The sequence below is a fragment of the Ambystoma mexicanum genome, chromosome 1p, assembly GCF_040938575.1.
Source record: "Ambystoma mexicanum isolate Mex_15411 chromosome 1p, UKY_AmexF1_1, whole genome shotgun sequence".
NCBI lineage: Eukaryota > Metazoa > Chordata > Amphibia > Caudata > Ambystomatidae > Ambystoma > Ambystoma mexicanum.
Genome location: NC_090921.1, coordinates 915213091 through 915237399, shown reverse-complemented (window position 1 = coordinate 915237399; position 24309 = coordinate 915213091). Strand labels below are relative to the sequence as shown.

Here is a 24309-nt window from a genome sequence, read left to right as displayed (position 1 = left end):
GTTGGCGAGATACTGGGATGTGAAACAGGCATTTGGGCATGAAACACACCTTGATTATGTCAACCCTAAATATGAAAGGGCACTTTATTTCAAATTGTGAATGTGTACACTGTCATTAGCCAGTCTCCACAATAGGTGGAACAATAATTTACTAGAAGAATGTCCGCTGTGTGCAAACCCAACTGAAAACATGATTCACTTTCGTTTAATGTGCCCTCATTACTTAACCCCTAGAAGAATATTCTTGAGACCATTATTTAGGGAAACACACATTCATACTTCTTTGGTTGCAATGACTCTTTGACGTGGTGGTACTTTATGCAACATCTAAGTATCTGGTGTGGGACTGGTGCATAAGACAACAGACAAAAAAACAGGATGGTCAATTGTCCTAATATGCTTGAATATAACATGGATACATTTGATGAAGACATGATTGGGATGTCATAGCTCTGTCCACTAGTTAGTATGTGCTCAAGGGCACATAATAATTAGTGGCCAGAGATATGTCATCCCACACGGCTTCTAGGCTGTGTCACCCATTCTAAGTATCTTATCATGCATGACCTCGGTAGCACACCTATGATTTTACTACAGTTGATGCTATGACATGACTCTGCTAGTATTATATGAATGGCTCTATGCTCTGTAGCTATTGCTGTTTATTTATTGATGTTGCAAGACAATCAAGATGTTTTCCCTTGTCTCTCATCTTATTATAGATTTTTTGGTTTTATCGTGAACATCTCCACTTTTATATTGTGAACTGGTGATGTTGGCCTTTTTTCAAGACGTTTTTGTCATTGTATATGAATTGTGGGTTTTTATTGTGGATAATCAAATTGTAACCAGTGTTTGCTGACGATGTTGCTTTTATGGTATTGTAGATCGAAATAAAGCTATACTGACTAACTGACTGATAACTGTCCCTAACATTACATAACATAGCACAGCAAGGCATGCAAACTGCATAAAGAAGTTTTGTCTCCACCTCCAAATGACTGTCTCATCCATTCAGTTACTCAGACATTTTCTGCCATCATTCATTGACCCCTACAATCCTGCCTTTAGGTACACGGATGCCACAACTCGGCTAGTAAACCCATCTGTATTTATGGTCATTGCTGGCCTGTTGTTTATTTGTTTGTAGCTCCTGGCCTACTTTTTAATTTAGACCACTACTGGCCTAATGTATAAGTGCCACTAAAAATATTCCTCTCCAAGGAACGGGCACCAGGTGAGTCATCTCTACATAATACACTATTCCCACATGCATTCTATGAATGACACTTGAATACACATAATTATAATCTGTTTATGAATTATCTGTATTGCTACATGATTAATATATTTGGTGTTGTTATGTCATGGTGTCACCATGCAATGTTCCCAAATGGACCATCCATATCTCCATCAGATCATTAGTCCCCTCAAATTTAACTAGATCCTTTGTAAAGAACCCTGGATATTATGGATCCAGTGTTCATTATTGTCAATTTGTGTGGATTTTTTTGTCGAAACATTCACCCTATTGTTCAATGAAGGCAACCTAAAAGTACAAATGTTTATAAAAGGGGAACTAGGTGCATGTCCCCCTAGCAAATGTGGGAAAGGCTCTCTTACTTTAAAGCACACCCAACATATCAAGAATACATGAGTGAATGAGACCTCAAGAAGCAGTTTTAGCTGCTATTTAAAAGATTAAATCATGCTCCCCATTCGGATGCCATTCCGGTAGATATTATGAAAACGATTTCTCCTGATCTTCTGGAGGCGCTCACAGCAGCTGTGAATGATTCATGTCAGTCCGGGTTTGTCCCGCTCGAGCTTAAGGCTGCAAGAGTTGTCCCGCTTTAAAAAAAGTCATCACTTGACCCCACTGTCTTGGCTAATTTCCGTCCTATCTCCCTTCTTCCTTTTCTGACTAAACTGCTTGAATCTTTGGTTTCACCCCTACTCTCATAATTTCTTGAAACTTCTCACCTCCTAAACCGTGCGAGAGTGTTCTGGTCTCCGTCCAAGACGATATGGCCAGGCTGGTGGACTCAGGTGGGTTGGGTGCCCTGATTTTGCTGGATCTGTTAGCGGCATTCAACACTGTTGACCACCCCATCCTGTTATCCTGTCTTGCCCAGATAGGTATATCTGGCCAGGTACTAGCCTGGTTCATCTTATTCCTGGCGGATCACATGCAGTCTCTATCCATGCCACCCTTTCTATCTGCCCCTTGCTATCTTAGCAGTGGAGTCCCTCAGGGTTCGCCCTTGTCTCTGATTCTATTTAACATCTATATCTGGGCATTAGTGTGTCTCATACGCTCTGACGGCATCAGGTGTTATTCATACGCCGACGACACTCAGATCCTGATCCATTTAGATCTTGATCGGGCTGAGATGTCGTTGTGCCTGTGGAGATACCTGGCTGCCATGGGAGAGTGAATGAACCATAACTGGCTCAAAATGAACAGAGACAAGACAGACGTTCTGGTGGTGGGATGTCCCCCTCACTCTTTACTTTGGGTTTTTTCTTTCTGGCCCTCTTCTCTTGGTTCCCTTCCCGGTGAGTAAGGTGAACAATGTAGGTTTAATTCTTTCTGCTTCTCTATATATGGCCAACCAAGTTTCAGTATACTGAATGGGGAGCCGAATGTGTGAGCTGTTGCCTGCACTGGACATGCATTGGTGGGTTATAGGAGAAACATAAAAGTTAGTGTTTGTGGACTATTACGCAAAGCAGAAACATTTGGGCGTCTTGAACAAACAAATGTTCTCTTTAAGAGGTGCATGGGAATAGCTTTTTTAGAAGAAATCCAAGGGGCCATAACTAAATGTGTCATAGTTGCTTATGAATAGCCTGCAGCAGTGTGGTTTACCACTTGGCACCAGATCCTGTAGAGTAAGTAATTAGTCACATTTAGGGGGCCTTATGTCCTGCTGTTATTTTTTGGCTAAATTTTCATATGCATTTTCATATGCTTTGCCCTGTGCATATTGTAGTCATTAAGGCTTTTCATGAATTGGTCAGGCATTCTATACTGTGTCTATGTACCTCTTGGAACAGTGCAGGAAATGGGTCGGAACAAGACAGAGTGCAGCTATGGAAAAGTAAAGGTCTTCACAGAAAGCCTGTCTATCTACAATCCCCAATAATAGTCAAGGAAACTCTAAGATCGGTTCCCCAGTTCTTAACCGCCTGAAGTCAGCACTTCATGAGACTTAGGCCCTGATTTACAAAATAGTTTTAACATGGGAAAGTCCCATTGAAAACATTGTTGTCAGGTCCTTAGGCAGGGGAACATGTTTAACTTAAATAGCCATGCAGAAACTGTGAAAGCCTCACATCCTGTTGGCAAGTTGGCCAACTTGGTATATATGTCTTGCAATTTACAGGCATTTCGTTGTCATGGTGAGTATTGTGACAAACGAAAAGAGCAGAAAGCCCAACTTCAATTATCTGTTGGAATGTTTTTTTTTTCTTTGCTGAATTAGTATCAGACATATTTGAAATATAAAATTGTGGGCATTCATATGTTCCAAAAATGTTATACAAATTGGTAGAGTTGTGCTGCATGATGAGAAAGCATTTTGTGGGACCTTGGATCAGGCTCTGCCCCTTTGCTACACCCACAAACCTCACTCCAAGGAAAGGGGTTCTCAGAGTAAATATTGTCCATTTCAAGCACTGTCTTGTAATGCAACATTTCACAATGGTTAAAGCTTTCAGGTCCAACTAAGTCTGGAGGTTTTTTTTTTGTATTTTAACTTGTTTTGAATTGATGCTTTCAATTCAAGACATGAATTCAATATTTTATTTTATCTGCAGCCCTGTCTGTTTCTTTTTTTCTTTCGGGGTGTAAGCAATTTGTGTTTCTTCTTTTTTTCCAAAAAGACAACCTAAACTCATGGTTAATAAATGTTGGTTCTTGCAACCAGCACTGCTGTGTTTAATTCTAATAGCACACAGCCATCTCCATGCGGATTGTGGTTAGCAACTTTGGTGTGGATGAATTCTTAAGTAAATGTACTTCTTGAGTAAACATGGTACGCATCATGAAAGTACCTGTCTGAATTTAAATTGATAGTAAAAGTTTAGAAATGTTTACCTATATATTATATATATATATATATATATATCTGTATTGGTAAAATTACATCACATTTTGAGATGGTGATATCACCAATAATCATTATACATTGTCTATGCTTAATGTAAGATATTACATACTCTTACATGGATACATGCTGGGATGTTAGGGAAATCAGTCACAGGTATGTTCTTACAGGGGCAATTGCTGACCTCTTGGGGGCAAAGTCTTCATACCTGTGTGCTTACAGGGGTGAATGCCTGCATGTTGATGGTACCACGTGTATCCTTAAAAGGGCAAATGCTTGCATGTAGGCCAAAGCAATCACAGGTGTGTCCTTAGAGGAGATAAATGGTTGCATGGTGGTGCAAAATGACCATAATTGTGTCCTTAATGGGGCAAGTGCTGGTATTTTTGGGCAAAGCCATCATAAGTCTGTCCTTAAAATCAATGTTGGCATCTTTGGGGATTCACTGGGATTTTGGGGTAAAGAAATCACAGCTGTGTCCTTACAGAGGCAAATGCTGATAATATTTGGGGCAACACCATCATTGCTGTTTCCTTAAAAGGGACATTGCTAGCAATACTTTGACAAATCCATCACAGGTGTGTCTTTAGACGGGTGCAAATACTAGCAATTTTGCTCAACGTCATCAGAGGTGTTTTCTTACTGGGGCTAATCCTAGCATGTTACGGAAAATCAACCACATGTGAGGGTAAAATGCTGATAATATTTGGGCAATGCCATTACAGGGGAGTGCTTGAGAGTTGCAAATGCTAGGAATAATTAGACAAAGGCGACTGGATAAATTGTATCACAGGTGTATAGTTACAGGAGTAAATACTGTCAATAGTTAGGCAATGCCTTCATGAATCTGTGCTTACAGTGGCAACACTGGCATTATTTCTTGGTCACTACTGTATACGTATACATAAATATATATATATATTTTTTTATTATACTTGTACATAATCAAAAAAAGAGAAATGATTTTTACAAGATGTCGCTTAACATAATTCAAAGTTCGTTTCACCCATTTTCTTTCCAAGGCAGGATCATTTTCATTCCAAAGGTAAAATCGAGTCCTGTATGGCACGAAGAGTGGCTCGTGATCAGCCAGTAGGAAGAACAGCTTTGCTAGACCGAGTTTCCGTGGAGACTCATGAGCTGGAAGAAGAGAGCCTAGAGTAGCTCGAGCCCATAAAGGGTCGTGAGGTTCAAGTGAGGGTTTAAGTCCCACGGTGTTGATTTTGGCAAAGGCCTCTTCGATTATTTCAGCCGTGGCGACCGCCCAGCGAGATTTTCCCCCAGAAATCAGACGGCACCACCATGTGTTTTCTTCAATCAGGATCGAGTCATGCCATAATGGGGTTAAAAAAGCTGAGCATGCTTGATTCAAAGAGGGGCAATTTAGCAGGAGGTGGCGAATTGTCTCGCTGGAATCCAGGGTATTGCATAGTCTGCAGATGGTATTAGTGGATACGCTTCTTATCCCTAGAATTTCTGTAGTATGGAGCAGGTTGAATCGGGCTTTTAGAAATGTCGATCGCAATTTTTTGTCCGGAAATTTTAGACAGTACGCCATGGGAGATTTCAACTTGTTGTACGTGGGAGGGAGATGCTTTAAGAACTTGATTGCAGCAGCTTTGTCGATGGTATTGATCCAGTCTTGGATTTTCAGTTTTTCACTGACTCTTTGAGGATTCGTGATCAGGTCGATTTTTGAGCATTGCAGTTCTTCCAGTTTGTTTTCTTGGCGGCGTATCCAGACTAGGACGGCCTTACAGTTCGCGGTGGCCAGCTCCTGCCCGTTGTTAAAAATCGGGAGGTCGTCTTTGATTAGGGTCTTCCTGAACAGGGCGAGAGAGGCCACACTGACAGTAGCGCTTAACGAGAGCAGGCCTAGCTCTCTTCTAACCGCTTCGATGGGAATAGCGTTAGGTAGGCCAAGGAGGGTTTTCCAGATGTACCCCTCTAATTTCCGCCAGTGTTGTGTTGGGATGGTGAACATTGCATCCATGCCATAAGTTATGGCCGGGACCATTTTTCCCTTGTAGAAGTTAGTAGCCGGGGCTAGCGAAAATTTGCCAAACTTCCTGTCAATCGCTTAAATTTGGGAGGTCAGTAGTTTGGTTTTCGACCAAAGGTGGTTTTGCATTTTCAATTCTTGAGTTGACCCATCAATAAACACCCCCAAGTATTAAAAGTGGGGGACCACTTCAATTCCGATTTTGTTCGCTGACCAAGACATAATTTTTTTCCGGGGATGGCGGGTTTTCGCAAAGATCATGATTTTGGTTTTGGCCTGATTTATTTGCAGGTTGTTGTTGGACATATAGACTGCAAGGTTGTCCAGCTGCTGTTGTAAGCCGATGGGGGTTTGGTCAAACAGGATCATGTCGTCGGCATAGAGGAGTCGGGACAGGGTGGTGTTTCCGAACTTCGGGGGAAAGCTGTGGACCAAGACTTCGAGTCTTTGTAGTCCCCCAGAAACGCGACAAAGAGCACGGACAGCCTTGCTTGACTCCTCTATTAGCTTGGATTTCCTTGGAGAGGGCGCCTTGCCTGTTCAGCCGGACGTTAAGTGTGGTGCCGGTGTGAAGAGCTATTATTGGATTTAGGACAGATTCTGGACAGTTCCAGTTTGTTCTGTCGACTTTATCGAAGGCCTGAGAGAGGTCGATAAATGCAGCATACACTGTCTGGGAGCCTTGTTTTATTTTAGCCTTTAAGATGGTAAGTATAAGAATGTTCAGTGTGGTACTGCCATTCTTCTTGAAGCCTGATTGAAGAGGATTGCTGCAGGGAGCCGTTTTTGCCCATCGATGGAAATGGTCTAAAAGGAGGGAAGCGAAGAGCTTGCCCATGATGTCCAGTAGGGCTATAGGGCGATAGTTTCCGAGAAGTTCCTTGCTTCCCTGTTTGAAAATAGGGATAATAATAGCTTTACACCACGATAGTGGGATCTTCCTGCTTGTTCTGCAATGGTCGAACAGGATGCTAATGAAGGTGGACCATTCATTGAGGTGTTTCTTTAAGTCTATGGTAGTCAGGCCGTCCGGGCCCGGGGCTCTTGACATTTTTAACCTTTTGATGGCCACAGTTACGTCTGATACTGCTGACAGATTTATCCACGGGGCGTCTGTGGTGTCCGAACAAAGTTTTGTTAGTGGAGTCGGACTGGCGAAGAGGTCGCTGAAAAAAGCGACCCAGACTTGCTCCGATACTGAATTGATCATATTTGTAGCTGCGGCCCCTTGAGAGTTGTTTATCAGGGACCAGAAATCGGCTGTTTTTTTTGTTGTAAGGGCTCTGAACATTGATTCTGCATCATGTTGGCATAAAGCTGCCCGGCGCGTCCTGATCCATGATTTATAGATTCGGTTTTCGTTTTTCCATAGATCCCATGCAGCAATGGTGTTGTCTGCCTTGGCGTTGCGTTTGAACTTCCTTAATGCATTTTTTTTAAGTGCTCTTTGCTTGTCGTACTGGTGGTTGTAGGTCTTTGGCTGGAACACACCAGACGACGGATGTTGCTTGTAGTTGAGTAGCATAGGAAGGTAGTTTGGTCTAGGGAATGGGACGGAGGACAGTTTCGCCGCCGGTTCTGCAACATATTGATGAGTAATTGACCTTATGTTGGCAGATGTCAGGCGCAGCCGGGATTGTTGTGGGTTAGACTCCACTGAAGGCAGGTAGTAGTTTGTCTTTCGAGCCATGGAAGACCATGTCAGAGTTAGCATGTTGTGGTCGCTCACTGTGGTTTCAACCACTTGAAAACCTTGGATTTCTGGACACAGCGCTTGTGAGGCAAAAATGTAGTCCAGGGTAGCTGACCACTGTCCTCTCTTCCATGTTGGTATGTGGGGCTGCCCTTCCCGTATCCAGGCGGCGTTGTGTAAGTTCCTGGAAGACATAAGAGTCATCCAGGCTTCACCTCTTAGTTCCGCTTGTGTAGGCTCAGTGTGCTGAGTAAGTTGATCTGTGGGTTGTCCGCACTTTACGTTAAGATCTCCGCAGATTAGTACCCACGGGGTGTCCCATTCGATGAGGATGGAATCAATAGTTTCAGCCATAATTTGGCAGAAGAGTGGTGTCGAGGTCCTTTGGGGATTCCAGTAAGTAGTAATCAATGCGAGTGAAGGCATTGGGCAGCATTTTAGATGTGAATTAGAATTTTCAGCCGAGCAGTTCCATTCGATTAGCACCGCCAGGACCCCATAAGAGTTGGCCGTGGTCTTGACGATTTTTAGATTTTGGCCTGATTGCACCACGATTAGAAGTCCTGCCGATGGGCGGCCTAACAGGCCTTTGACAGCGGGCGAGATCACAATGTCATATCCGTCCATCAAGGATTTGTTCTGGAGCCATGTTTCTTGCAGGCAGAAAATGTCAAACTGTCCCAGGTCCAAACTATTTTAGTTGGTTAAGTGGGCGTGTCCTCTTGTATTCCAGGAGGCCAACGTCAAAAGTTTTGGTTGTAGATGAACGTCGGCTTCCTCTGGTAGTTGCTATTTAGCTTGGCTTGAATATAGAGCTCCTTTTATCCAGTCCCATGGCCCACCCGATGCTGTGGAATTTTTGAGCGTGGGCGATGACGGAGGTGTGGCCTGATTACGAGGTCTATGGATATAAGACTCTCTTCGAGGAGACTGGTCTCTCCAGCTTTACTTTCTTCTGTCCGAGCGAAATCTGTCCTGTTGATGGTGTGCCGGGCGGCACGTGAATATTTCATGTCTACCTTGGGTGGGGCGAGGGTCCGGCTGAGCTGGCACGTCGGCCCGGGCAGCTTTAGATGGAGTCCTTAGCTGGTCAGGGTGGCCCCATGGGGTGTGAGGGCGGCGGTCAGGTGCTTCATGGCGAGTCTTCAGTTTCCCTGGTGCGTCAGTGAAATGGGCCCTCAATTTATCTCTTCAGTCGACATGTCGTTGAGATCGGCTATGGTCATTGTTTATTCTGTTTTTAGAATAAGCTTCCCGGGTGGAGGTTTTTTGGTCGAGGGGTTTTAATTCAGACAGAAGAAGGCCTCGTGATTTTAGTTCATCATCTGCTTGTTTGCATATATCCTGGATTGCAGAGCTGTAGATATGCAGGTAGGCCTTGGCCTTATTGTCCCTGTGGTATGGCTCAATTCGCTTAAAATCTTCCGATTTCAGTTTATTTAGGGTGACTGTGGACAATGTTATTTTTAACATGGTTCTTCTATTCAGAATGATGTACTTGTCTTTATTAGAGATCTGCTCAATTTTGAAAAGGCGAGTGGGGCTGTCCTTCTTACAGTGAGCCTCATGCTTTCCTGTTAGATTGCGGGAGGCGATGGGCCTCAATGACAGAGATCTATCTGAATGAGTTCTAGGTCTGGTTCTGCTCTGTAAGTCAGGTGAAGCACTTAAAGGGGAGTTAGGGTGCCGCGTCCGAGTTGCGCTTTGAGGAGCTGTACCCCCTGATGAAAGTGATGGGGTGTCAGATGAAACTTGGGGCTTACAGAGCGGGGGAGATGTTGATTGAGAGTCATGGGAAGTAGAGTCTTTCTCGGACACGTCCTGCTCGTCGTGCACAGACACCGTGGATACGAGGCTTGAGTTCAAAAAATCTGCTGGTGATTTCGGGGACTGGGTCAAGTCCGTAACGGAACATGCTCGGGTCCCAACAGGGTCTGCACTACCGAGCGATGTATGCTGCTTAGGGATTGCTGCGTCCATTTCTGGCGTGCATTTGGAAGGTTGCCAGGTCGAGGTTGACAGTTGATCATTTGTTGCTAGTTTTAATACCTTTTTCCCTTGGGCCCGCCGTTGGTTCAGACTAGAATTGGTTGCAGGGGTTAAGTTGAGAATTGGGGTGGTCGTACTGACAGTTGGCGGCAGCTTCGCTTTATTTGCGAATATTGGAGCGATTTCATTGGGTGGCTTGAGCTGAAGGGTCTGGGTTGACTTGTCAGCCAAGATCTTTGGTGGAGGGCTTTTTTTAGGAATGAAAGAGGGTTGGAGGGCGTCCGGCACAGGAAGTGGCACCTCTTTTGATATGTGTGGAATGTCGTACTTCAGGTCGATGGCGGTTAAATAGCCTTCCAAAAAGGTTAGCTTGGACTGAATAGTAGCTAGAATAGCCGTGTTATCTCTTGAAGCGTCACCTAATGTTTCATAAAGTTTACAGAAAGGAGCCATTGCGATAGTTATTGCAGACATAATTGTGGTCATGTCTTTTCTTTTACTTGGTAACTCTTTGTGGGCAGGTGAAGCGAGATTCGTGAATCTTCCAGTGTTCAATGGTATGTCTCTGGATCCTAGAGATGTGGGGTTCGCCAATGAATGCCTGCGCCTCGAGCTAGTTCCTCCAATTTCTAGTGGGTTAGACTGTCTTGCTGTTGCCGAGCGCACGCAGAGCTCGGGATCTTCCAAGAGGGGAGTGTAGCATAGGGGGTCTTGGAGGGTTGCAAGGGGGGTAAAGGTGGGTAGGTGCGACTTGGTCCAAGGTTGGGAAGACATTTCTCTGTGGTGCGGATAAGCTTTAGGCTGTAGTAAATCCTTAATGTCCGGGGGGCCCTGGTGGGCCGGTCGATCGCTAGTAATTGACGGAGGTGTTGGACTGACCTCCGGACTTGGAGTGGGTAGCGATGTATTCTTCGCCTGCCCATCTGCTAGGGCAGTTGAAACAGTGCTATGTGCGCGGTCAGGATCCAGGATGGCCAGGGCTGGGATGTCTGGAGGGTTTCTGTCGCAAGGAGCGACTTGGGTAGAAACATGACTGGGTAGAGGTAATTGAGGTAATTGAGGATCTTGGATAGCAGAAGTTTTCCTGGATTTAGGGGCTGGTGGGGTTTCGTCAAGGGCTTCTAGGATTTCCGCATCTGAAAGTTCGGAGTCGGTAGATAGCTTTCTTTTCCCTTGAGTCCTGAAAAAGTTCAGCAGGGCAGTTGACAAGAGGGGGGTGGGTAGAGGGAGTTTAGCATATCCCATCTTTTTTGAGCCATGGTGCGGGGCAGCGTTTTTGGTCTGTCTATTGCTTTTTAATGAAGAGACCAGAGGGTTTTGCTGTTTTTTTGTTGTAGTGAGTAATTTGTTATTCGTGGGTTGTGAGGCTGTGATTTTCAGTACCGAGTTGGCTTTTTTTTGTAGAGTGGTCTTTTTTTTATTTTGGGACGAACTTGATTTGTGGCAGCAGTTATCCGACGATTTAGAGCAGTCGTCGGAGTCTGAGTCAAATATCGTCTCCAAAAGAGGTTTCAAAAGTTGTTCTTGGGTTTTACTTTGAACTTGGTTTTGAGGCTCTGAAGTTGAGGCCGGAGACAGATTGTCTTCTGCGGCTGAGCCTCCGAGATGGCATGAATCATGGCCGTGGTGGTCTTGTGGGCCAGACTCTCCTGAGAGTTAGGGTAATGTTCAGGCACAGTTGGTTTCGCAATGGACTGACCCGAAGACATTGCCTCCACAGGAAGCTGGGCCAGTGCATGTGTAGATATTCCAATTTGAGAGGTAGGCAGTACAGGAATAGACCGAGGGTCGTACATGATGTCAGTTGACGTAGAATTGAAAAACGCCGGTATGGCTGTGATCACCGGCGCAACTGCCCTCAGGCCCTCTGACGGGAACCCTCCGGTCCCCGCACAGGACGGGCCGCTCGCTGAAGCGGTAAGGGGACAGATAGCATCAGGTGCTGGAGCCAGCCAAGAGTCTGGAGCAAGTTTAAGGGTGCCACCGCTATTTTCCTTGAGAGGTGCAGAAATCATCAAATCTCCGGCCCCAGCCAAGACCTGTGAAACCGCTAGGACCGTATTGTTTAGGGCCAGCGGTGGTGAAATCCCTGACGGCTGGACTTTATTGTCAGGGTTTTGAAGAAGCAACAATGCGCCTCAAGGGGAGGCCACGTCCGCTGGGGACTGCGTGGAGTTCGCCACCGTAGCTGAGCATGTGGAGTTAGCGGTGACAGAAAAAGATGAAAGTAGATTCTTTTTCACACAGCTCCTTAGGAGTCGTTGGTCAGGATCTTCTTCCATGGGGGGGGTAAGGATTGAGAAGGGTAGGGAGGGACGGAGGGAGGGAGGGAGGGAGGGAGGAAGAAAGGACAGAGGGGATAGGGGAGGGAGTGGACTTAGTAGTAGCTAGGTAGCGAGGATCAGAAACGACCCATCGGAGGAGTGCAGGTAGAATGTGGAGTTCAGTATGGACACAGATGAGTGGCTGTGAAGGCCGCGGTGGGACAAAAGCGGAGAGCACACATGTCAATGAGTGCCTACCTCAGCGTCCTTAAAGTCTGGAAATGTTGTAGGCACGTTGGTCCGCTCTCCGGCTCTCCGGGTCCCGGCGCGGACTGGAGCAGACTGGAAACTCAGCTCAAAACTCCGACGCCGCAGCACAATTATCAGAGAAAACAGGGGCAGTCGTTGAATAGGGAGCCTCCAAGAACCGTGCTTGAGATGGCATCGCCTCATGGTATACATATAAAACATTGTAACTAACAGCTTGGCGTCTTTTTGTTTTTTCTCATGCAGACTGCACGTTTATTAGTCTTGTATGGAGTTACCTTTTCCTATGTGCACTTATTTTTTTCACACAAGCATACTTTCCAATGGAAATGAAAACGTATTTATGAATAAAATTATGTTTGTGCTTACAAGTGGCATTGCCACTTTGATTGCTGATTGTAATGTGATTTTATGGCAATAATTCCCATAATAAATCTCTCGATGAATAACATTGTACTCATTCCAGTGCATAGATACTTTTATTCAGGGATTTCACTTTTCCCAGCCATTGAAATATTGCCCTTGTGATGATGCATGATATGATATCATATGATGATAAGATATGATACAGCATTTATAACACGCCTATACACAAGTGTTTCAAGGCGCGAAGGGGCAAGGGAGGGGAAACAGAGGGAGGACAACGACTACGATCTTGCTAGGCCTAGTGACATTGGGATCATGCACTGCCATGTTGCTGTACCAATCCCAATTTAAATGTGTGGCAATCCTGAATGTAATGCAATATCAGGAGTCCTAGCAGGAAGCTCTGTCCATGTAGTCCCTAGGACTAATTACTGGAATTACAAAAAGAAGATAAACCTACTTGATAGAACCAACATCTCTCCTCTATTACATACTTGCACTAGGCATGACAGTTAGTGATCAGTATCCCGTGCGAAGAGCAGATTGAAGAATAATATGTGTCTGCTTTATCATGTGCGATTTCTGAAAGGGGGTGCTAAACATGGCCGCCTGGGTGCCACATGTCCTCTCTCAGTACCAATGACAGATAGTCCCCGCTGGGGACTTGTCCCAAGATAAAGGTGTTTGTCAGTGAATTGATGGCCTTAGGGAGGATGGCTCCATTCTGTCGCTGCACCTTCTGTTGCATTTGACCTCAGCCTCCTTCCTATGCGCACAATCAGAAAGGCCATGTGATGCTCAACAAAAAAGAAGGGGGAGATAAGTCATTAGTCTCAAATATGTGTGGTCAGGCACAAGGGTAGGAATCCCACTGATGGATTGTGCCCCCACCCAGGCGGAGATAGCACTCACTTTTTAATGGAGCATCACTCTATACTGCAGTAGATGCAGGATGACTTGCGCAGAGGGCTCTAGGACCCAGAAGACATCGGCTACTATGAGAGATAGGTTCATTGGATGAACACTAATCACATGTTTAGGAAGGTAAACCTGACGGCCACAGTAAATATTAAAACATGTTGGTTCGGAACAAATGGGGCCTGATTTACAAAGTGTTTTCTTATGGAGGTTTCCCATTCAAAAACGCGTTTGTAAGTCAGGCCCATGAACTCGACATATCTAAGCATTGTGCCTCAATGGAATAGCTTTTCTTTGCAGTGCAGGTTGCTATGTCCCCCTGGAATGTGCGTTAGTGTAAGCTTGATTGTCTTTGTGTGTGTCACGGCAGCACAAAGAGTCATGTAATGAACAATGCACAAGAGAGTTTAATCACTGGCAGGACACATCTAAAACCCCACCTTCTGCTAGTTTCCAAAAGTTCAGAGCCCCGGAACTGTTCAAGTGTTCCATTTTATTTGTCTTGCTGTGTGTTTCCAATGTTTCTTATCATACCTCCATTATTTGAATGCATACTTCCATGTGTATTATTCTGCTACTGCCTGACCGTGTGTTTCTCGATAGGGGATCATTCACGCCTTGCCTCTATTCTGCCCTGCATTTGTCCTACTTGCATACCCACAGTGCATTGCTCATGCTGCTCTGAACTGGACCTGGAATTCCAGTGATGGCTACTGGGTGGCACTGGGTTGTGTGAGACTTAGGTGAAAAGGCTTACACTACTTGATCTCTAAACGTCAAACAGTTCCCCTAAACCCGCTGCACTTATCACTGACATGTGTCTTGTTGCATAAAAAGCACACTAGCGTTCTTTCTTTTGAAATGCCCCTTCAGGATAATGTTGGTTATGGTCAAATAAACATACCGAAGAATCGGAAGTGAATTGATATGTTCAGTGCAACAGTCAGGGAAGCAACTTGCAGGGAGCTATTGGTGACAGGAAAAATGTAGAGACGATCGTGCATGCAGCGTGTGCAGCTATCAGCGAGGCACCAACCAAGCTAATACAGCGTAGTCACCGTAGTGTATTTAATGGCAAGGCACCTCGTGAATGAGCAGATCACAGCATTCATTTCTTGCATGCGAAACACGGTGTGTGTGGTTTGTGTGTACGAGAGAGCGAGCGAGCGAGCGAGCGAGCGAGCGAGAGAGAGAGAGAGAGAGAGAGAGAGAGAGAGGAGAGAGAGAGAGAAGAGAGAGAGAGAGAGAGAGAGAGAGAGAGAGAGAGAGAGAGAGAGAGAGAGAGAGAGAGAGAGAGAGAGAGAGAGAGAGAGAGAGAGAGAGAGAGAGAGAGAGAGAGAGAGAGAGAGAGAGAGAGAGAGAGAGAGAGAGAGAGAGAGAGAGAGAGAGAGAAATGGCTGGGTATAAAAAGGTGCATTGTGAATGTGTTTAATCACGCAAACAGCCCCTATTGAGCAGTGGTAAAATGCAAACGTATTGTTTTTTTCGCGAGTCGTTTAGTGACAGAGCATTCGGTTGTGTATTGCATTGGCAAATCCAAACGGGCTCAGGCAAATACAAATACATGGCGGGCGGTATTTCAAAGCAGGTGGTCCTATTGCAGTGGTCTTCAAACTGTGGGGCTGGCCACTCTATGGGGGGGGGGGGCAAGAATGTCCAGGTGAGGGGCGCAATGCTCTTCAAAAAGGGATTACAGTGACTGCTTATAATAGAAAATATAGCAGTTATGACATCAGGGGGAACCCAGCAACTTTATTTTTACTGAAGGAGGGCTCGGCAGCAATATTTTACTGAATGGTGGGCACAGCATAAGCATAGTTCAGTACCACTGTGCTATTGGGAAGAGCACACTCTGGGGACACAATGCATCGAAACTTAACATGCACACCTACAAACAGTCGAGTAGTGAGGCGAGGTGGATGGTGGGAGAACAAAATATCTCTCCAGAGGCTGCCCTCCTTGCCCCAAAGCCCTTTTCTCTAAGATGCTGTTGTCAAAGATCAGCCACAGTAACGTCTCTTGCTTATCATCACCTTTCAGGCGTGCTTGGAAATCACACCGTCAATACTTGACACAACTGTGTCATCAAGACTAGACTTGCTTTAACTGTGGTTTGCAGGTACGCGTTAAAACAGAAGGTTCTTGCTGCGGCGGCCATGCACTGCACCGCGAAATCATTGCGTGTCTTTATTTTTTGTCCTTTTCTTTTTAAGTTGTCTCTGGAAATAGATGAACTCCCTGTCAGTGATTTCCTTCTGATCCCCAGGCTGCTGATTCACACACGGTTTGCAAATATATAAATAAAATTTCATATCATATCATTTCCAAGTGTTTTCTTCTGTGAATGTGTTCACAAAGGTAAACACGTTTTTCCCCAACGTAGAAATTATGCACCTAAAGTGAGGGCTGCCTTCCTTTTATTAATTGTCCAATCAGCCATTTCATCAGTCATGGAACACGGAAAGTCTGGGACATGTGTGAACTTTAACTGACTGCAGCATCTTAACTTGCTATCATATTTAACCATGTCTATGTACTATATGTTTGAAGTGGCAGTAACTCCTTCTGCAATATCTTTCTTAGTGGTGTTCAATTTGATTCCAGTCACGACGAGGAGCATATACTGTCCTTAAACACACAAGGGTGTGTGGGGGTCTGCTCACCTCCAGGGGTCATGGCGAGGCATGCTTTCTGATCTTCTTTGACCTCTCCAGAACCAGTGGACCACATTACGCTCCTCTGCCATTTTGAGACTATGTGCAGGTCTGGAGCACACTCCTGATTAATCAATCGATCCCTCTGAAACGGCACCCATCAATACAAACAGGAGCTATCCTCTGTCAAATTCTAGGCAGGATCAGTCGAGTGCCACTATCACCAATGAACTTTACATTGGGCCTCATTATAACCCTGGTGGGAGCCGTGCCTGTAAAACAGGCACAGCTGCCGCTGGAGTTGCATTTTTGTCCAGCACCCGTCAATGAGGAATTACCGGGTAATTCCGACATTGCCGGACCCAGTAATTCCTGCATTGCTGGGTGCCGGTTCCTGTCAGTCCCCATTCCTCTTTGAGCTGCATAGGGCTCAATGGGAATGGGACGTCGGATGCAGGTGCATCCGACATGCTGCGCTTGCGGGCGCCGCTCTGCCCACCAGGCCAGACCTGGCGGGCTGACCGGCACCCGTGAGCACAGCTCGTAGCATGGCGGTCCAGGAACAACGGTACCAACATGATTACAGGTACCGTAGTTCCCGGACCGCCATGCTTATAATGAGGCTATCCCACATCTCATGCTATGAGCTATTTCTGAAAGCTGGCACCTGTGTACTTATGAGTGACTGATGGACAACCCACCACTCCAGCATCGTCTCTCAATTCATCAGGAAGATGTCCATCATGAAACACTTCTGGACTACACTAAAAGGGCAGGGCTCATTGAGACAATAACGTATTTTCAGCAAAGCTGCAATAAATAAGTACGACAGTATATGGTAGGTGCTGCATTTCAGAGTAGGTTATTGGCATGTCTGTTGGTCATTCTGACAACCAAACTGCTTTTTAAATGTGCATTTAGATATGCCGTAATCATCCCTAGGGTGTGGGGGCCGGTTTCTGGCTATGCCTGGGCCGGTTTGGAAAAAATAAATTGAAAAATAAAATATATTTTTTTCCAATTTATTTTTTTACAATTTTTTTTTCTAAAAGCCTTTCATCCTTCTTAGGTCGATAAATGAGTACCAACACAGGTTGGGGGATATTGTATGCATATTTGTTCTATAAAAAAGTGCTTAAGCGTAAGTGCTATACAATAACATATTATCATTTGGCCTTGGACGTCTGCTTGGATTCACAGTAATTTAGTGTACTTGGGTACAATGCTATTTGATGCCACTTCCTGTTTAGTCAAGGGGTGAAAGGTTGTGTTTCATCGCTTTGCGGGATGTCTCTTTGGGGTGGGGGTCAAATAACATCACTTCTGGTGATGTCATCAGAGGTCAAGTGTCGTGAGGTGAGGGGTGGGCCACTGTTTTGAGGCGAGGGGTGGGCCACATTGTTTTGGGTGACCGGGCCTATTTCTTGTCCCAGTCCGACCCTGGACGCTGTCCCTATGAGTCCTTGCCGTTTGCAAGCTATGGGCCTAGACATTATCTTTTTTTCAGCTGCAGATGATTCCAATTTGCCCATTTCCGTTACATTCATTAAAAAACCTCATTAAATTGATCATCTAAATACGGTCATTAGGTGGTTTGTCTTAGAAAGCTGACTCAATTCATCACTAGCCCTTTGTATTTAATGAAGTTACTAGGACATGTTTATTGCAATAACAAACACTTCTACAAGGAAACATGTATTCATTTTGTGAATACCACAGAAACAATATAGATATATTTTCTTTTATTTGGTGTTTATGTGCAGTAGTAAATGCCACTATCTTATCGTCTGCATGTCATTTCTTTTTTTATTTTATTTTAGTAAGTTTTATTAGGGTTTTGAGTATATCAACAGTATCATTTCCAACACAATGCAGATAACTATAAGGACTAAGCACACACAAAAATGCCACTATCTTGTGTCATCATAATGTGATTGGGGGAGGGGGGGGCGGTGGAATAAAATAGTGTAAGGAGAGAAAGAAAGGTAACAGTCGAAATTATATGATATGATGTGGCATTTATTAGGCACATGGATGGCCTGTAGAGTTGTAATTGTTTAGTGATGTAGTGAGGAGACTGACCGTCAATGCTCTGGTGAAGGTGCTATGAGCTTTTAGGATGAAGATGAAGTGGATTTCGTATTTTATAGCTTAGTGTAACATTTGTCCTGAGAGTCTTTCCTAGATGCCAGTTCTGTAGTCAACCTGGTGCATAAGAAATGCAAGGAACAGTGTAATCCCGTGCAGGATTAAGGACAGTTCAGAATTAGAGACCAACACAACATTTTAGAATTGTTGTTTGAAAGAATGGGCAGGCCCAGAGTGGGTCGTCACATGAGTTTTGTGTTGAATGATTCGACAGGCCTCTATGTCAAAAACCCAATTTTAGAGTAGTCAAGGCAGAGGAGGATTGTCGCCATTCAGCTGTAAATATAAACGTGACAATAACTGGATATGCATTCAAGACGCTAAAAGCGTTTTCATATAGACATTTAGGGCCAGATTCATGGAATTCTTTGCAGGGGAAATACAGAACTTTGCGGGCAATTCTGTGTGCAAAATCCTGTTAGTCGATTCATGGAATCGACTGTGCAGGACTTTTCCGAGACTTCCATGTAGTTCACCACGGCTTGGCACATCTCTGCGAGTGGGATAGAGCGCCTTGCGCAAGACTGCTCGCAGAGGGTGAGTTGGGCCTATGCCGAGCTCAATGTCGGGGGCCGAACTTGCAGAATGATGAGGAACAAGGAACATTGTGGGCATTCTGAGGGACTCCCTGCACAAGGCAATTGCACACCCACAACTGCACAGAACACATCTAACAGCGCAACCTCACATCGGGGAAATGACCATGCAAAGCTATCAATCTAGCCTCCACCCGAATATGGGTGTACTGACACTTGTGCATAGGGATCACCACAGAGAGATAAGATCACATGTATGTAAGCAATGTAGAGGGTGCAGGGACGGTTTGCGGGGATTCGCACACAAATGTACTGGGAAATGAGAACTTCTACGATACATGGTATTCATGATGTGGGGGTGCTAGGAATAGTTACGAGGGGCCCTACGCAGTGTCGCTGGGGTGCTGCCTTGGTTGTGTGGGTTTGCGTGTAGTTTTTCCGGGGTGTGTTGCTTTGCGGTCAAAGAGGGTGCAAAGGTCTGTATGTGTGGCTGGAATTGCTATTTGTGCGGGCGTGTTGTGGGCGTTCCTGCCACTCCTTGTGCATAGGGTTGCTTTGCATGGGAAATTCTGTGAATACATGGAGTGCGCAGATTTTCTTATTGGTCTGGGAAGTGCAAACTACTTTTTCGAGGTGCAAACTTTGTGGGGTCAATGCACCTTTTTCCATGAGTCGGGCCCTTAGCTGCTTCTGTTCTGACCTCATTTCATTAAAAGCAAATATGGACATATAACATGTGTAAGGTGAAGGAAGTGTACTAGAATTGTTGAAAATCTCTATATTGACATGATTCACATTTTAGTTATTACAATGGCTAATGCTCCAAACAGAAGGATTTCACTTATTTTGCAAGTCTATCAAAAATGACATTATTGTGCATGTTACAATCTATGCAACAATTAATAATGCCACTTGAGAAATAGACGTAACTTTCCTGTATTTGATTTTATTTTCAAAATATTGATACATGAGTTCTGAAAGTAAATGCAAAAAGATTCAGTTTTCTTTTCTTTTTCCTCTCAGGTTATGGCTTTCGGACGGACCAGAGTTGAAGAGATGGATGTTTTAGTCTGCAATAATTCACATGAAGAATCTTGTATTTGATTGCATCCAGTGTTTCCCAGTTCACTTGGCTTATCCAAGGAGTATACATTGAAGTGCTCCTGTGCCTAGAAATGTACCAAAAAATGAAGGAAACCTTTTGTTTACATGTGATTCTCCTCTGCTTGGGCATCGTTTATTGTAGTCAGGCCATATCACCAGAAAAATTCGATCATTTACGACGGCCATTGCATTCTCATCATGAAAGAGGAAAGGAAGGCCAGGTTCTTCATCGATCCAAGAGAGGCTGGGTTTGGAATCAGTTCTTTGTCATTGAAGAATACACAGGACCAGACCCCGTTCTTGTTGGGAGGGTAAGCGTGCACTAACAATGATTTGAATGTTGTTCGTAGTTGTCATATAACTGTCCTTGGGTTAAATCACTTATACCTCCAGGAAAAACATTATCAGCGTTCTAAATGAGCAGTAGCATGGCTGTAATATATAGATTACCACTTTTCCACACAGTTAGACATGGATACAAAATGTATCCCACTGTTAAACACAATACACATGTTGAATATGTGAATGGGAAGGACTTTGAGTTAGTATATGTGCTTGCAGTGCATACTATACAAAATATTGTTTACTAAGAACTAATAGGCTTGTGTCATTTTGGATTATCAAAACAAGTCTTACTAGTGCCCAGTCCATCTCTCGGAGTTACCATATTTCCGATTGGTATGTCAAATGCAAGCCCTCCTAAGAGAATTTGCCTCATTGCTTGCTTGGTGCCTTTAAGGCAATCACATGCTCTAGTCTCCACTATAAGTTGTAGCAACCTGACAATTCTTAGGACATTTCTCTGGTTCCGTGCATTTCAAGTTGCCTATGTACAGCTGGGAAGAGGCAGTGCATATTCTCCACTGATAACTTTGTGGGTGGATTTGGGGAGGATCTTCATTTTTAACACTCTGTGTATTCACATGACTGTGCAAATGTGCACCTGCAATAAAAAGAGGTCTTGTACAGCACACACGCCCCATTTAGTTGGCCTCATCGGACCTGTCTGTTTAATAGAGGCGGTGGTGCTGGTGGAGGAAGAAAGTGTGAAACCAGTGCTGTTGAGGAGTACAGGCTGTAAATCCTGACTGATGGGTTGGGAGTAGCTGGGGCAATAGAATGGCAACCAAATATTCTACCTTGATGTAGCGTGCTTGGGGCCCATGCCTAACTGAAGAGGAACTCGCTGTGAGAGGCTTCAAGGGATATTGAAAAGCCACAATACACAATGGTGTGTTTCTTACAACACCTTAGTGAAATAATGCTGATATTGGAAATGCCTAATAGTCTGTGCACTCAAATTCTTCCTTTAAAAGCACAATCCTCATCATGAGGTTGGCGGTATCTCTGTGGTAATTGCACTGGGATATTGCCAATGCAAATAGCGTTAACGCCACTTGGTAGCACTGGATAACGAGTAGCGGTAAGGTGGTAAATCCCCATTGGGGCCATTGAACTCAAATGGGGGGTTTATTTGCTCCGAAAGCGGGCGGAAAGTGGAGGTTTTTACCTTCAGCAAAAAGCTGAAGGTAAACCTTCAACTTTCCACGTTACTCGTGATTGGGCCAACCTCTAAATGCGGCAGTAATAGCATTACTACCGCATTTGAGGGCCACCACCCAACTCGTGATAAGGCCCATTGTATTGTCTATCAGTACTTTGCTTTTCCATGTGGAGTTCTAGATACAAAGTTTTGATTATTACTTTTTCCCTAATACAAATACTACTTATTCGGGTATACAAGGCATGCACGCTTACACCATGCGATGCTCACTGCCAAATAAGTAAATAATTGCACATTTTAGTGTTTGCTTACTAAAAGAAATAACATTCATCATGTCAAACCAAAAAAGCTTATCTACATACACATGTGTAACCCTAATCAGTGTGCATAAAGTTACATTTCTTAGGGAACTAAAAAGTAAAATATTAGTAACAATCAACATAACTTCACAGACTTCCCTTAAACATTATTTCTACTTACTGAAGAAGGTTGACTTACATGTTTCCATTACAACCAAAATGAAGGCAATATCCATACACCTGCATGCCTTTTCTTAAAAACATTCTTGCATTCTTACATACTGGAGACATTGTACAAGTTGCACACTGAACTGAGCAAACCATTTGTGTTGGACGATTACAAATATTTAAGTTAAGACAAGTTTATTTAAACGTATGTTCGCCATCAGGCCAGTGGTGCATCAGACCGATAAATAACAAAACAAAGAAGGAAGTCCATACAGACATCTAAAAAAGAATGTTAGGGGATTGAAAACCAAAAAATGTGAGCAAACGGGACACAGAAAGACTCTGTTATTAAAAGAGTTTTTGATAAAATCACATATTAACTAATCGATACAGAATAAACCCCCTTCCCTGGGCTTATGAATGAATGAAAAGAGAAGCCGACTTTGTTAGTGGGGAGTGATGAGCCTATTCTGCATTCCAGGTAACCGAGGCACCTATCCTCTTGTCTGGCAAATACTTACAAGTCACCAGTGGAGTTTGAAATGGCCTCTCGTGTGCTGACCAATTATAAATGATACACATGTGGGATCATGTGTTTATCTTTTGCTCAGACCTCCGGATCAATGTTCTGTTCGTGCATAGGTATTCATGCAAATTACTCCTTTTGCAACCAATAATAATGTGTTCTGTTCTTTAGGATCTACCTCATTTTAAAGCTGCACAGGTCACACCTTCTTATTGTCCTCTCAGGGCTTCCCATGATTGTATTTGTTTTCATTTTGTGAATGTAACGTTTTATAGTGGCATACTTGTTCATCAATGGTGCATACTCCCTTGAGTCTCGCCATACTATCCAGACATGTAGACGGAACACATTTAAAAGGGGGTGATGCAACCACACCTGAAAAGATAAAATGCTGCTTAGTCTCTATTAAATATTGGATGGACTCTAACTCCCTAAAGATCAACCCAAGCAACACAGACATGTTGCTGCTAAACGAAAAACCTAACACCTGGACAATACTTTGTTGGCTAACCTCCTTTGATACACACCTGATGTCATGATCTCTGCTTCCAAAAGGTCAGGGTTTTCCCAACTCCCTTGGAAGCAGATCCATAACCCAGGTTCCGAGTGCCAACCAGTCCCAATTGGGACCTTTTGGACCCAGTCCTGGCGCCAGTGGCACCAGGCTCATAAATATGCCCAGTCCCAGCGCTGGAAGCGCCGGGCTCATAATGCTTGGGTGGACTTACCTGCAGCAGACCATGCTGCTTACTTGCCTGCCAGTTGAGCCTCTGATCCTCTTCTGTTTGGAACTACTTTTCCTGTTGGGTGGGGCTGGAGCCACTCCCTAGATTTAGAACACTGGAACTCTTCTGGAAGGCAGGAACTCTTTTCTTACCAGGAACTCTTTTCTTACTTAGGCGTGGCTGTGGAAGGAGACACCTAAGCACTACAGGAGGCTATTTAAACCACACCCGGTGGATGAATCTTGCTTTGCGTTGTTCTGCACCCTCTGCAGCAGGACGCTCATCGTGTCTTCTGCATCCAGTCCTGGGCCTAAGGAAAAAGGCTTACCATCCTGAATCCAGTCTTCAGCAACACCTATAAAGACAAGAAAGAACAGGTTAGCATTCCGGCATCTGAAAGGCAAAGGCTTACCTACTCTTCGTGCGCTCCGGAGGTCTTCATACTGCATTCCGGCATCTGAAAGACAAAAGCTTACCAACTCTTCGCACGCTCCGGAGGCCTTCGGCGCTGCATCCGCATCTGAAAGACAAAACAAGGTGCGTTTAAAGACATTGGGGAACTTTAATACTCACGTGCCATTACTCCTTTCCACATCTAATCCAGTGGGTATTCCGGCACCCTGCAGCCGCTCCGAACTCGTACCTGCAAAATAAAAAGACAGTTAGAGCGCATCGTGAAACAGGCAACAAGCGCTTACTCACGTGCTTCCAGGCGCTTCTATTCATCACACAGGCTCCATCTTCAACTCACTTCAGCCCGTCATCCGCCATCGCCGGAACCCTGCAAAACAAGAGACATCATTACTAAAGACTTTAAAAAGACATTTGAATGACTCGAAACTTACCGTTCGTGCAGTAAACGACGGACAGCAGTCCTCTGAAGTCAAGAGGCCTGTGCTACCTATCCAGTGAAGAAACTGGCTACAGCACCCTGCCCCGAGGCAGATGGAGAGCTTGGCATTCACTTACCTAAGGTGAGAGCATTAACCTTTGGGGGTCTACAGGAGAGGAGAAGAGGAAAGAGATAGGGACAC

The 24309-nt window shown here is 44.5% G+C and overlaps 1 protein-coding gene across 4 annotated transcripts in view; it reads left to right on the top strand.

Annotated features, from left to right (window-relative positions):
- The window catches only part of CDH11 (cadherin 11), a 327320-nt gene that overhangs the window by 190890 nt on the left and 112121 nt on the right, over positions 1–24309 (top strand). For all 4 annotated transcript variants that reach the window (XM_069653011.1, XM_069653002.1, XM_069652995.1 and 1 more), the window contains one exon: positions 19973–20364. In XM_069653011.1, coding sequence (XP_069509112.1) covers positions 20125–20364 — 240 coding nt within the window. In that variant the 5' untranslated portion in view covers positions 19973–20124. The remainder of the gene's footprint in view (positions 1–19972; positions 20365–24309) is intronic.